At 40.9% G+C, this 15,195-nt stretch overlaps 1 protein-coding gene across 6 annotated transcripts in view; it reads left to right on the top strand.

Moving 5' to 3' along the window:
- LOC141781911 (mitogen-activated protein kinase kinase kinase kinase 4-like) overlaps window positions 1-15,195 on the top strand; it is a 117,540-nt gene that overhangs the window by 45,217 nt on the left and 57,128 nt on the right. For all 6 annotated transcript variants that reach the window (XM_074657887.1, XM_074657884.1, XM_074657886.1 and 3 more), the window contains exon 3: window positions 8,249-8,305. In XM_074657887.1, coding sequence (XP_074513988.1) covers window positions 8,249-8,305 — 57 coding nt within the window. The remainder of the gene's footprint in view (window positions 1-8,248; window positions 8,306-15,195) is intronic.

The raw sequence follows: 15,195 nt of genomic DNA, 5'->3' as shown, positions 1-15,195 counted from the left end.
CTCTGACAATTCAAGTACTCTTCGAAAATAAGAGTACTTGAATTTATTTTTGAAATAATAAATCGTACACCAGCAACTTGTTAAAAAGAAAACTTCAAAATTAACACATTTTTATTTATTATTAAAATAATAAATCGTACACCAGCAACTTGTTAAAAATCTTCAAAATTAACAGAATTTTTATTTAATATTAAAATAATAACTTTTACACCAGCAACTTGGTAAAAAATCTTCAAAATTAACATAATTTCTTTTATATGTTATTAAAATAATAAATCGTACACCAGTAACTTTGTAAAAAAAATCTTCAAAATTAACAGAATTTGTATTTATTATTAAAATGAGAAATTGTACAACAGTAACTTGGTAAAAAATCTTAAAAATTAACAGAATTTTTTATTTATTATTAAAACAATAACTCGTACACCAGCAACTTGTTAAAAAATCTTCAAAATTATTTGTTAAAATAATAAATCTTACACCAGCAACTTGGTAAAAAATCTTCAAATTTGATCTCAAGGACTTCAGCTTGAAGAAATAACTGTGATCAGCCGTCAATGGAGCTAAAGCTAAGGCTTAGTTGTCTCAGTCGTGAAAGTTTTTCCCACAAATAGTAACTTTGCCTCGAAGGCGTCTGAAAACAAAACGTGTTGAGACCATGTGAGCCTAAAATCTGTGAAACCAACACTGATGCCTCCTCCCCCCCGCCGGGCCCCCCAGGCTTTCCCATTAGTCAGGGAGACTCGGGTCCAAACGTCCAACACAGAGGGACCGGACCGAGCCCGGTGCTGACGGGTCCAAACGTCCCACACAGAGGGACCGGACCGAGCCCGGTGCTGACGGGTCCAAACGTCCCACACAGAGGGACCAGACCGAGCCCGGTGCTGACGGGTCCAAACGTCCCACACAGAGGGACCAGACCGAGCCCGGTGCTGACGGGTCGTGGTGCTGCTGGACATGGGAGAGTCGGATGACAGCAGGATTATATAATGTTTGAACGGAGTTTCAATAACGGCATCATCTACATTCATATAGAACTGAGGCTGCTTTTGTTCCCGTTTTTGCTTTTATTTTAATTCCTAGGAATCCTGTAATGTGGCTTCAGTGAAGAACTTGATTCACCCCGGTCTGGTTGAGGTGAAGAGGTGAAGGTCTTAAATGGTGTGGATGGGAGCGTCATCATTGTTATTGAGATGCTTGATTTTCCATTAAGAGGATAACTAATGCATCTTAAAATCCAATGTGGTGAAAACCCACAGACGTTACTTAAATATTAGTAAAAATGACTGATCTAAGAATATTAGGGCCGTCCCAAACACCGTGTTTTGGGCTTCGAAGCTCTGGTAACAGCGCCGCTGCCTCACTACTGTACACACACACACACCTCTACACATAACAAACGGCGATATCCTTGTGAGAATAACTAATAATAATGAATGTTGAATATAAATAATGAATCATGTTGTGGGATTATTCCTTATTTCACGGGCTTTTTAGGGATTTATACTTTTAATTACATACTTGTATAAAACAAAACAAAAAACAAAGCATTGGAATATGGATTTGGAGGTCGATTACCATGGCAACGGTCAAAGCTTCAAAGCATTCGGATCAGCCCTAAAGGAGACTATACAAGGATACCACTGTGTGTGTACCAGGTGTGTGTGGGTTGTGTGTGTGAGTGTGTGTTGTTTCTGAACAAAGGAACCAGAGAAGAAGATGATGTCATCTTTTAACCGTTGTGTAGCTGTCTGTCTGTCTGTCTGTGTGTGTGTGTGTGTGTGTGTGTGTGTGTATGTGTGTTGGCGGTTTGGGGGGGGTTCTGTAATTATTACAGTCTGTGTTCTGAGGTCACCTTTCTCACACACGGAGAACTCACGCACGCACGCACGCACACACAAATATCTTTAATCATTTAGACAGCGTCTTGTTGTTGATTATCACCTTTTGGGAAAACTGCGTCATTGAAGGAAAAATGTCTCCCAACGAGATCGGAAAACGAGAGGATGCAGGAAAAACTGTCACAACACACACGCACACGCACACGCACACGCACACACCTACATCTTTTTTCCATAAGAAAAAAGAAACAAAAAAACAACCTAAACCATAAAAAATATAGTTATATGTACATCTAACAACAGATAGTAACTGCAAATTGAAAAAGTATTCAAAAACAAGGGAGGAGAAAAAAAATATAAGAAATAAATAAATAAATTAATGAATAAATAAATAAATATAATTTAAAAAATAAATAAATAAAATACATTCACACACCATATTCCCAGCAACTACTTATATCTCTGTGGTACACACAGACACACACACACACACACACACACACACACACACACACACACTGGTCACGAGTGGTTGGTTTTCTCTTCAAGGACTCTTATGAAACTGAACCTCGAGAAGTCATGTGTGTATATAAAGATACTCATTCATCAGCGTCTGTCATGATGTCACTGCGGTGTCCAGACAGCAGCTCCTACACTGTATGTTAGTCTCTGTGTGTGTGTGTGTGTGTGTGTGTGTGTGTGTGTGTGTGTGTGTGTGTGTGTGTCTACTTGAGTATCTGTTGTTAGTCAGTGTGTAGCTCCAGTAGTGTGTGTGTGCAGACCATAGACTAAGATAAGTGGACGTGTCACCGTGACGTCACCCATTAGTTTGTGAACGGCTGTTTTGAAGCTTTGAGTTCCGTATTTTGGCCGTCGCCATCTTGGTTTTCAGCAACCAGAAGTAACACAAGAGGGTGGAGCTAAGTACAACCGAAGAAGTCGACCAAAATGTTATAACTAACTTTGATGAAGTGAAAACACAATGTGAAAGGGTTAAAGCTCTAAGACGAAAACACGGACAACTCCCAGACCGGACAACGCCGTGGTAGCGACCTGTCAATCACGAGGTAGCCCCGCCCTAAAGCATCCCCTGCTTTATGGTCTATCTGACTCTAACTGGGACCATCATTTACTAAATGAACATCATGCTGTATTGAAGAAGACTTGAAACTAGAGATTGAGACCATAAACTCATGTTTACAATGTTTACTGAGGGAATAAATCAAGAGAGAAGTAGAAGCTCATTAATGTACATAATAATAATGTACACCATTAGTGCAGTCTCCCTCTGTGGTTATGAATAAACCCAGTTAACTCACATTCTGAAGCTTTAATCAAACTGCAAAGTCAGCTGAAACACGCTGGAGGCAGCCCATTGTTAAAGAGGCCTTTGGTCATCAGAGAAGAAGTTAGTGAGGTCAGACTGAGTCAGCCGGGAGAAAGGTCAGGCTTCTTCTCATTCTATGTGTGTGAATGTAAAAGTGGTGAGTCCATTCATTAGTATCTGGTGAGTGTGTGTGCGTGTGTGTGTGTGTATTAGTACGTCAGAAATACCTCCCTTCTGTGTGTGTGTGTGTTGGGATGAGAAACGGATGACTCAGCATTCCTACAGTAAGATGGATGCTGGAGTTTAATAGAGGCTGATGGAGACACACACTAGTCCACTACGTTCCCACTAACCGTCCACAGCTCCAGGATGACCAGTTGTTGTAGGACTGGGCCAGTTGATGTAGGACTGGGCCAGTTGATGGAGGACTGGGCCAGTTGATGTAGGACTGGGCCAGTTATTGTAGGACTGGGCCAGTTGATGTAGGACTGGGCCAGTTGATGGAGGACTGGGCCAGTTGGTGTAGGACTGGGCCTGTTGGTGTAGGACTGGGCCAGTTGATGTAGGACTGGGCCAGTTGATGGAGGACTGGGCCAGTTATTGTAGGACTGGGCCAGTTGATGTAGGACTGGGCCAGTTGATGGAGGACTGGGCCAGTTGTTGTAGGACTGGGCCAGTTGATGGAGGACTGGGCCAGTTGATGGAGGACTGGGCCAGTTGGTGTAGGACTGGGCCTGTTGGTGTAGGACTGGGCCTGTTGGTGGAGGACTGGGCCAGTTGATGTAGGACTGGGCCAGTTGATGTAGGAATGGGCCAATTGATGGAGGACTGGGCCAGTTGTTGGAGGACTGGGCCAGTTGATGGAGGACTGGGCCAGTTGGTGTAGGACTGGGCCAGTTGGTGTAGGATTGGGCCAGTTGATGTAGGACTGGGCCAGTTGATGTAGGAATGGGCCAATTGATGGAGGACTGGGCCAGTTGTTGGAGGACTGGGCCAGTTGATGGAGGACTGGGCCAGTTGGTGTAGGACTGGGCCAGTTGGTGTAGGATTGGGCCAGTTGGTGTAGGACTGGGCCAGTTGGTGGAGGACTGGGTCAGTTGTTGGAGGACTGGGCCTGTTGTTGTAGGACTGGGCCAGTTGTTGGAGGACTGGGCTGGTTGTTGGAGGACTGGGCGGGTTGTTGTAGGACTGGGCCAGTTGTTGTAGGACTGGGCCAGTTGATGTATGACTGGGCCAGTTGGTGTAGGACTGGGCCAGTTGTTGTAGGACTGGGCCAGTTGGTGTAGGACTGGGCCGGTTGTTGGAGGACTGGGCGGGTTGTTGTAGGACTGGGCTAGTTGTTGTAGGACTTGGCCAGTTGTTGTAGGACTTGGCCAGTTGGTGTAGGACTGGGCCGGTTGTTGGAGGACTGGGCGGGTTGTTGTAGGACTGGGCTAGTTGTTGTAGGACTTGGCTAGTTGTTGTAGGACTGGGCTAGTTGTTGTAGGACTGGGCTAGTTGTTGTAGGACTGGGCCAGTTGATGTAGGACTGCCAACAGCTCCTTTCACATTACATGGAGGAAAATCCATTGGTCCAGGCAATAGCTGTCCTTTCAAATGCATTCCAAACACACGCACACTTTGTAAATGAATGGCTGTTAAAAGCTTTGGAAGAGTTGCCTACATAGTTTCACACAAATACATAACTTGTTGTCCATTTGTATAAAATGACTTTCCAATGAATGTACTCTGTTAATGTCCCGGTTTCCTCTCTGCACTGAAACTGTTTATCTTTCCCTTCCTCTCCCCTTCGCTCCGGTTCGTTCCCTCCCTCATCTCACTCTCTTTTCCTTTAGTTTCTGTTGTTTTATAGCTGATATGGTTCAACAGAACACAATCAGCCCACCTACTCTTTGTTTTGTAGTTGCTATTCTTCAGATTCACTCACTATCTGCACTCCACACTGCAGCCACATTCATATTTCAACTTAAAAAGTCATGTCCTCCCCCTCCTTCTTTGCTATATCTTTAATTCGCCGTGCGGTTCCCTCTCTCCTCCTCCACGGTTTCCTTTCCCATACTCTACTGTAGTTCCCACAGTTAGAAAGCACAAGCTCAGATTTGCTCTCTTGTCATCTTTACAGTTTGCTCTCTCAATCAGCCTTGACCTTTTCACCAACCCCGCCTCCACATGTCCCCTCTGGCAAAACCCAAATGGGTTAATCCCTCATCACTCTAGCTGCCGAACGCGCTAACTCATTCAGGAACGGGGGTGGTGGGGGGGGTCGGTGGTTCAGGTGTCGCAGTCCTGCTTCACACAAAGGAAACCGGATCATGTGGCCCGTTCAGACACACATCATGCACAGACATGATGAAGACATAAAAGTCTCACAGACTTACACTCTCTCTCTCTGTCGTGAGTCTTTCCGTCTGAGGTGACTGAGTGAAAATGGTCTTTCTCGTTGAATTTGAGTGTTTATGTTGGAGAGTTGAGATCCACTAGTGAACATTACAACGTGTATTAGCAGACCTCTACAAGATGGACTGTTGTCGCTTGATTCTGAACCGATTTTCATGAAATGCAGTTTGCTATAAACATGAGAAATGATACTGGATGCTTATTGGAATTAAATGCAGTCATTGGGGTGGACCTAATCAGCTTTATTCCAAAACATTAACTTCTGAATAGACACAACTTCCTCTGGGATATGCAGGCTCTGATCTAAGTGGAAATTTAAAAATGTAAGCTTTTGAGAGTTTTTCCAAACGTGTAGATTTCTTTATCTATTATATTGTTATAAAGCCAGCACAACTAGGTCCGCACCAATAACTGAAGTTAATCCCGATAAGCAACCAGTATCGTGTTCAATTTCTCACTTTTCATGAAAATCAGTTCAGAATCAAGTGAGTAACAGTTGACAGAGTACAAGAACTTACATTTGGGTACTCGCCGATACCGAGTACCGATACGAGTACTTCTCTGTGCCAAAAGAGCCTCGTTAACAGCCAGCTGGAGGGTGTGAGCGACACACGGCAGGCTGGGGAGTCCCGCATACGAGGCGGTGCGCCACGACCGACTCTAGGTCGGCTTGGAAAGGCTTGAGGCGAAGGTGCTTCCCGGGGCCGTGGACAAGGTGTGTCCTCAGTGCGCCCCAACCGCATCGTGCCCCCAGGGCCGGGCTTGGCAACCCACCCGACCCGTCTTGAAACACAGACCAAGGAGTCTAACAGAAGCGCGAGTCAGAGGGTGCAAGCAAAACCCTGTGGCGCAATGAAAGTGAGGGCCGGTGCGCGCTGGCTGAGGTGGGATCCCGGCCCCGCGGGGTCGGGCGCATCACCGGTCCGTCTCGCCCGCAGTAGCGGGTGGAAGATCCATACGCAGCCACAACAGCCTGGCACCTCCTCCTCATGCTTGTCACCAACCTGGTCACACGTTTTAAGAAAAAAAAGTCAGAAAAATGTCGGAAGAAATAAAGTTTGAAAAATGTCAGAAAAAAAGTTAAAAAAAATTCTGAAAAGAAAAGTCTGAAAAAATTTCCAAAAAAAAAAGTCTGATGAAAAAGAATTCTGAAAAATGACTGAAAAAAATGTCTGAAAAAAAGTCCGAAAAATGTAAAAAAAAAAGAAGAAAAGTCTGACAAATGTCGGGAAAAAAAGTCCGAAAAATGTCAGAAGAAATAAAGTCTGAAGAAAAAATTTCAAAAAAAAAAAAGTCCGAAATTTTTTTTTAAAAAAAAAGTCTGAAAAATGTCGGAAGAAATAAAGTGAAAAAAAATTAAAAAAAAAAAAAAGTCTGAAAAAAGTCTGGAAAAAAAGACAGAAAAATATCAGGCAAAAAAAGTCTTACAAAAAAAAAGTCTGAAAAAAGTCGGAAGAAATAAAGTTTGAAAAAAAATGTCTGAAAAATGGTCTGAAAGAAATCTGGAAATTTTTTTTCGGAAGAAATAAAGTCTGAAAAAAAATCCAAAAAAAAAAAGTCTGAAAAATGACGGAAGAAATAAAGTTTGAAAAATGTTTGAAAAAAAGGTAAAAAAAATAAAAATAAAAATAAAAAGTCTGAAGAAAGACTGAAAGAAATGTCTGAAAAATGTCGGAAGAAATAAAGTCTGAAGAAAAATGTCAGAAAAAAAGTCTGAAAAGAAAAGTCTGAAAAATGTCGGGACAAATGTCGGGAAAGAAAAAGTCAGAAAAATGTCGGAAGAAATAAAGTTTGAAAAATGTCCGTAAAAAAAATAAGTCCGAAAAATGTCGGGAACAAAAAGTCTGACAAATGCCGGAAGAAATGTAAAAAAAAAAGTCTGAAAAAAAAAAAAGACTGAAAAATGTCTGAATAGAAAAGTCTGAAAAAAGTCTGGAAAAAAAAGTCTGAAAAATGTCGGAAGAAATAAAGTCTGAAAAAAATGTCCAAAAAGAATAGTCTGATGAAAAAAGTCTCATGAAAAAGAATTCTGAAAAATCACTGAAAAAAAGTCTGAAAAATGTCAGAAGAAATGAAGTCTGAAAAAAACTGTCAAAGGTCAGGTCGATTCGCACAAGCAGGATTAAACCTCGAGAGCAGAGTTACCTGTGAGAGCGTGGACGCCTTCCAGCGCTCGCAAACCAGACTCTCTCTCGTGGTGGCTGCTGTGTGCACTCGCTGCTTAGCTCTATACATGTAGGTGCCATTCTGGTGGGCAAGGACTTGTATTGTGCGTGTGGCAGTTAATATTTGCATTATCCACGAAAAAGAGGAGAGTAATGATTGAATTCCTTGCACGTGTTCAGTCTGAAGGTTTGGACCATCGCCTGCAGTCGTCCACGTTATGTTTGAGGCAGATAACTTGTAATGAACGTGGTGTGAATGTGTGTGTTTGCTCAGCTCATTAAACCGGAAAGCTATTTTTATAGCACAGCCTTGTTCTTGTCATGAATTGGTCACTTTTTTGCTTCTTTCACCAACACTGAAAAAAGAAAATGGTCAGTCATATTGTGCTTTTAATTGACTATTCATACTTGAACAATAGTAACATACATGACTGTGATGCTGTGCAGGCTGCACGTGGGACACAAATGTAAAGTTTACCTTTCCCCTCATCTCAACTCTCTTCTGTTTGTCTCTCCAGGGTCGACATGTCAAGACGGGACAACTGGCGGCCATCAAGGTCATGGACGTCACCGAGGTCAGTAAACACCGCTCCATTTAATATGTAGTTGTCATCAGCCGGGTTTACATCCACAGTTAATTCTGCTAGTTGGGTTCATCGAGATAAAGAGCTGGTGGTGCTGATTCTCCAGCTGGATGCCATCAAACCAGAACAAGAGGACACAACAAGAGAATAAAAAGAGCAGCAGTTAAACCTCAAACAGGAAAACGATGTAGAAAACATGATGGAAATATGGCTTTATGTTTGTTTCATTTAGAAATTCCTTCCACACAGAACCACTATCACTTATTTTTGTCTATGGAGTCATAGGAGTGCCATTGAAAAAGAATAAGTCCGTAAAAGAAAAAATAAATAAATGTGTAAATGTAAATATAAATAATTAAAAGAATAAATTAAGGGAAAAAAAGGGATAAAAATAAATAAATTACATCTTTTAAAGTAGATAGATGCTCTTCCTTTTAAAAATACACAGAATAAAGAGTAATTTATATGCAAAAATAAATAAATATATATATTTAAAAAAATATATAAATGCATATATAAACAAATAAATGTGAAAATAAAAGAAAATGCTTATAATTATTCTTTAATAAGTTATTTGTTTTATATTTCCAAATTAATTTATTATTTTATTTTGCCTTCATAATTCCACATTTTTATATTCACTTATTAATTTTATTAATTTTTTCTATATATTTCCATGTTTTTTATTTACTTATTTATTCTTTTATTTATTTGTGTTTATATTTACACATTTTTTATTTATTTATTCTTTTAATTATTTTTCTTATTTAACAGATTTATTCTTTTTTAAGACACTCCTTTAACTCCATAGTTGTCAGCGTAGACGTGTTATTTTTAACTGCATGCTGGTTAAACTGCTGCTGCACGTTTTTTGCAGGATTGTTGAATCATTCTGTAGATCATGTGGAAGCTTATCTCTCTCTTCTGTCAGACGTGGTGGTGAATGAAGCTCAACGGTTCTTCTGTTGACTCAGTTGTTTGAGTTTTGGTTTTACACAGCTACTGTATGTTAAAATATTTCTACTTTGAAGAGAGAATTAAATATAAAGTCTAGTTTAATGGGATGGATGCATGAATAATGCAGGAGACGGTTGTAGCAGTTACCAGACTCACAGCTTCTGCAGATGTGGATTTGATCCTAAATTTAGTTTCATTGCGTTTGTCGGCTTATATCAGGACTAACTCTTTACTCAGGCGTTCAATATAACAGATCACACCAAAACAAACAGTTTCTCTGACTCCGCTCCCTCGCCCTCTCTCTCTCTCTCTCTCTCTCTCTCCGTCTCCGTCTCTCTCCGCTCTGCTTCCTCATGTCAATGTTTTCTCTCCAAAAATAGTCCTCATCATTTTCAGGCTTCCAACCCTCTTAGTGGTTGTTTTTCTTCATTGGATAAAGCTGAGTTTGTGTTTGAAGCTCAACAGATTTTAAATTTCCTGTTTTAGCCAATAGTCTTAAAGACTGGAGATCGGCTGGTGCGTGTGCGTGTGCGTGTGCGTGTGCGTGTGCATGTGTTTTGGTGCATACTCGGCCCGTGCTCGCCAGCTCTTCCCCAGAGTTGAGTCCGGACCCAGAGGGCTGTTTCTGCCGCTGTAATCGGAGCCAGTGTTTCTTTGTGTGTGTGTGTACATGCAGAAATGTTCTAAAACTACATCTCGCTGCGTCCGTGGTGGTGGAACTGAGTGCCTTCCCCTCCCCCCCTTTGCCTTTTGTGTTACTCATCATTGAATAAATAACTTAAGTGAGACAATATGAAAAATATTCACAAACACATATTTGAGGTCACTTGACCATTTCCTGCCCAGCCGCCTTAATTAAAGAGGAGGAGTCTTCACGGCTGTCACATGAAATCCTTTAATCTGGGTCAACAGTTATGCTGAAGAGGATTGTGCCGTCTGTCTGTCTTTAACAACTCTAATACTAAAGTCACATTTATAGGACAAGCTATGTATGTATTAGGGCTGTTAATCACATGATTGTCCATAGTTAATAGCAAATTAATCGCACATTTTTATCTTTTCAAAATGAACCTTAAAGGGAGATTTGTCACGTATTTAATCCCTTTATCAACATGGGAGTGGACAAATATGCTGCTTTATGCAAATATATGTTTATATTTATTATAGTAAATCAATTAACAACACAAAACAATGACAGATATTGTCCAGAAACCCTCACAGGTACTGCATTTAGCATAAAACAATATGCTCCAATCATAACATGGCAAACTGCAGCCCAACAGGCAACAACAGCTGTCAGTGTGTCAGTGTGCTGACTTGACTATGACTTGCCCCAAACTGCATGTGATTATCATAAAGTGGGCATGTCTGTAAAGGGGAGACTCGTGGGTACCCATAGAACCCATTTACATTCACTGATCTGGAGGTCAGAGGTCAAGGGACCCCTTTGAAAATGGACATGACAGTTTTTCCTCACCAACATTTAGCGTAAGTTTGGAGTGTTATTTAACCTCCTTCATGACCAGCTAGTCTGACATGGTTGGTACCGATGGATTCATCAGGTTCTATAGTTTACTATGATACCAGTATCTTCACTCTAGCTTTAAAACTGAGCCGCTACAACCTCAAAATCACAATTTGCGTTAAAGAAATTAGTGGCGTTATAATGTTAATATGCATTAACGCATTATTATCGCGTTAACTTTGACAACCCTAGTAATAATCTAAAATGTCTTCATAGGAGAAGTTATAATTGTTGACAACTATAAATTCACTATACATTAATAAACACTTAAAAATGTCCTGCTTACAACCACATTATAGTATGTTAAAAACCACTGATTACATGTTTATATACTGCGTATTTATGCTGAAAGGGAGGGTTGAAGAGGTGAAAGTAAAAATGAGAGAAAAGTCATGAAAAGTAAACCTAATGTTGTGAAATAGAATCTCCTTTTAATCTTATTATTTATCTTCTGTCTGCTGTCAATGAAGGCTAATGGAACCACTTCTATTTAAAACACAACCACCCTTTTAAAAAAAGGGTTGGCAGCGTACTTTGAGTAGTGTTTTGTATTCTTCTTTTTCTTTGCAGCATTTTATTTTTAGACTATTGAACATTTGCCACCTCTGCAGTCTTTCTGCCCTCCCGGTCTCCCCGTGGCTGCAGTCTGACTCGCCTCTAAAGGAAACAATGACCACAGCAGTTTGAGTCCGTCAGGGAAATCAATCCATTATATCAGCATTAATACTTTGTGTTTTAAGTAGACGAATGAATACAATGAAGAAAAACAACTGATATATCCACTTTGAGCTTGGCCTGTTAAAAAACAACAAGCGTAGAACTTAAAATGATTCACTTAAAGGGATTTCCACTCCATGGTATGACTCGACTTGACTCACTTTTGGTACCAGGTACTTTTCTCAATTTAGTTTTCCACTGTGGATAATACCCCCTCAGTGTAGGTGGCATTCTTAGCTGATTGTCATAGCAACGCCACGTGAAACTACCGTGACATCATCTTCAACGCGGCACAAACACAATGTGTTCTCTCGCTGGATTCTTTCATCGGTAATAGTGATGTCACGATACCACAAATTTAGTAGACGATACCAATTGGATACCACGATAAAAAACTGAAGTAAAGCTGTTTTTTGTTAGGAAGTTAAACAGGTCATAATTCTCTCTCTATTATCTATTTTATATTTATATTGAAAACATCTCCTTCAGACATCTGGATTTATTCAAGTTTCTCACCAAAAACTACATTTAACAACATTTAAACACATATTTATAACGTCAGAATTTACCTTCACCCAATACTTATTTTTACTGAATAGAGCCTGAGCACATCATAATGTAAGGCATCTCCCGTGTTGGAAGTCAGCAGGACGAGAGCCAGTTGACGCTAGCTGTTAGCAGCCGGTAAGCAGCACAGTCCTGCACGGAGTTAACAGCTAGAGTTAACTAGCTCTCGTCCTGCTGATTTCAACACAATGTAGCATTCTCAGGGAAAAAATAGGGCGCGTTGACGGTGAGTTTACTGCATCCCAAACACATTTTTTATCATCCCCGGGACAACGTTAGTCTGGAACCCTGACGGTACCTACGGTAACTGCAGTACTTTAGAAAAACGAGTACAATCACGTTTTCAGAATTTTGGCATCAACTTGTAACTGAAGTATCGGTGCTCTTGAAATTCCTTTGTTAATGGAAAACCAAGAAAGAACAGTTCCAAGCGAGTCTAGTCGAACCGTGCAGCGCCGTACCATGCTGTGGAAATGTGGCACTAACGGTTTAAATACTTCTTTAACATTTCAATAACTGATTTTTGTGATTTTTGGGCCACTCGGGGCAGTGGAAACGAGCTGTGAGCACAATATTGACAATCACATTTTAAGTTGTCATGGTGAACTTGTTAGAAAACAGTTTAGCTTATTTACACATCCTGAAAATTAGCTTTCATTTGGAGTTGTGTTTCTGGCCTCCCAGTGAATGTAAGTCCAATATATTCACTCTCCTTTTAGCTCTGTTTTTGGTCTCCTCCATTTACGGAGGGATATATTAGCTACATGCTTCGCTGTGTTCCCCATGTCTGTGGTTTTGATGCTCAGCAGGTCAAATGGGGTTGTGTTTACCGTGTTCACGAGAAGAGTCCATATGAACGCCCCCTGTATGGTATTCACAACCTCGTTAGTGGAACGTTTGCTAGATGCCGACAGTAACGTTAATATTATCGTTGCTTAGCAGCGGTGTTCTCACGACTTAACCACTTGAATGCCAAGCATATCGTGTACATGACTTCCCGTTTCGTAAACACGAGCTCACCAGTTTCATTTCAAGGCTGCCATGATGATGCCATGAGAGCCTAGAGAATGAACCTAAAACCAAAACAATGAGCTGAAGGTGTAAAAGGCTCCGTAGATCTGAGGGGAACAGCAGAATTGGGGTGATAATTGTCTGTAGGTCCGTCACTATGAACGACCCCGCTCACACACAAGAAGTCATGTGATGCATATTGATTATAGCCACTTTAAAGGCCGTTTCCTACCTTCACTGTAGCCGGCAGGCTGCAGGTTTCCAGCTGTGGAGATTAAAGAGAGGACATGAAGAAGGATCAGGAACACCTGATGGGAATATGTTAATGTGTTCATACGAGCTGAGCGGCTGAAGAGAAACGCACATGTAGAGAATATTCAGGATGTTTTTTTCAGAGCGGTCCGACTCTCTCTTTTCCACACGGTTCAGCCGTTTTCTAAAATAAACACGGAGAGTTTGTCTGGATGCTCGCCAAGAACGACGGTTGACGAGAGGAAGTTGTTTGCATTGGAGACGCTTGAGATTTTCACGCACACACACACACACACACACACACACACACACACCCCAATCCCATGTAATGTTTATTTGTGTGTGTGTGTGTGTGTGTCCACTCGACTCCCTGTGCACATCTCGGCATCATATGTGCTCTGACCCACATTCCACTTCCTGTTCCATATCCCCAGTGGGAGAGAGAGAGACTTAGGAGAAGAGAGAGAGGATGGCTACAGGGTGTCGGGCTTTATAGACCTTTTTTATCACTCAATATTGATTATATGCACATCACGATAAGAGTCATAACTCCTTTAGTATCTGTTGGTTACAGTTTGTTGCTTAAGGCCGGACCACACTAAAAGATTATTTCAAATCAAATCAAACGTGGCTTCAGTGTAAACAAACATGGCGGACGACGGCCAGGAAGAATTAGTGATGTTAGTTTTTACTTTGTACTGAACATTGAGGAAGGATGGATGAAGTCATGGAGACACGTTAAATAAAAACAAATGAACAAGTTACTTTATGCTTCACGTTTAGCATTAGCTCATGTGTTAGCTGCGGCCGCCGTGACGACGGTGGTCGTCCCTCCTTCTTCAGTCAGCTTAGTCGTTCTTTCCCACGTGACTGCGTCATCGCACACAACAGGATATCCCATCAGAAATATGGAACATGTTTAATATTTTAAATCGAAAATTATTAGTAAAATATGTGAAAACTAAACAAAATAACATCTATTAGTAAAGAGGACTTTCTACCAGCTTAAAGCATGAAACACCAGTCAGACATGTGTGAAAAATATCAAAAAATGACTGAAAATTATTAGTAAAATTTGTGAAAAATACAAAAAAAATGTCTGAAAATATTTTTTTAAATATCCGAAAAATGTGTGAAAAATAGTAATAAAATATGTAAAAACTAAATGAAATAACATCTATTTTCAAAGAGGACTTTCTACAAGCTAAAAGCATGAAACACCATTCAGACATGTGCAAAATATTAGTATAATATGAAAAATGTGTGAAAAGTATTGGCAGTAGTCCTTCCATCTTCAGTCAGCTCGGTTCTCTATTGGCTGTCGTTCTTTCCCACGTGACGGCGTCTGTGCCAACACTTAAAGTCTCCTCTGAACGGGCGTTCTTCTCTTCCGTCTTTCTCATTAACATCTGATACAAAAATAATAACCTGTGATGTCGAGCTGACTGAACTATAATCAGGATGGTTGGAGAAGAAGATGGAGGGGCAGGAAGTGAAACCTGAGACGGAGATCCAGAGAGCTTGAATAAGGAGAAGGTTCAGCTGAAGTGCAGTCGGATTATAGGAGGGGCTGCTCCTCTCTTCACCACCATCGCTCACATCCATCCTCCACCTCTTTCCTCCTCTGTCCATCACTCCCCTCCTTCAATTATATGCTCTTTTTTGTTGCATTCATCCAGATTCCTCTCCTTTTCCTTTTTTTGTGCTTGTATTTGTTTCGTTTCCATCCCTCGCCATCTTTCTTTCAGTCGCCGCCTCTGTTTTCTGTGGAGAGCGAAGGAGAGATAGAGAGAGAGTAATAGAGTAGACAGAGAAAGTGAAGTCATCCTCATCCATAATCAGAGAAATAGAG

Source organism: Sebastes fasciatus, chromosome 14 (genome assembly GCF_043250625.1).
Source record: "Sebastes fasciatus isolate fSebFas1 chromosome 14, fSebFas1.pri, whole genome shotgun sequence".
Classification (NCBI taxonomy): Eukaryota; Metazoa; Chordata; class Actinopteri; order Perciformes; family Sebastidae; genus Sebastes; species Sebastes fasciatus.
The sequence above is the reverse complement of the archived record's forward strand: the minus strand, read 5'-3'. Positions and strand labels throughout refer to the sequence as shown.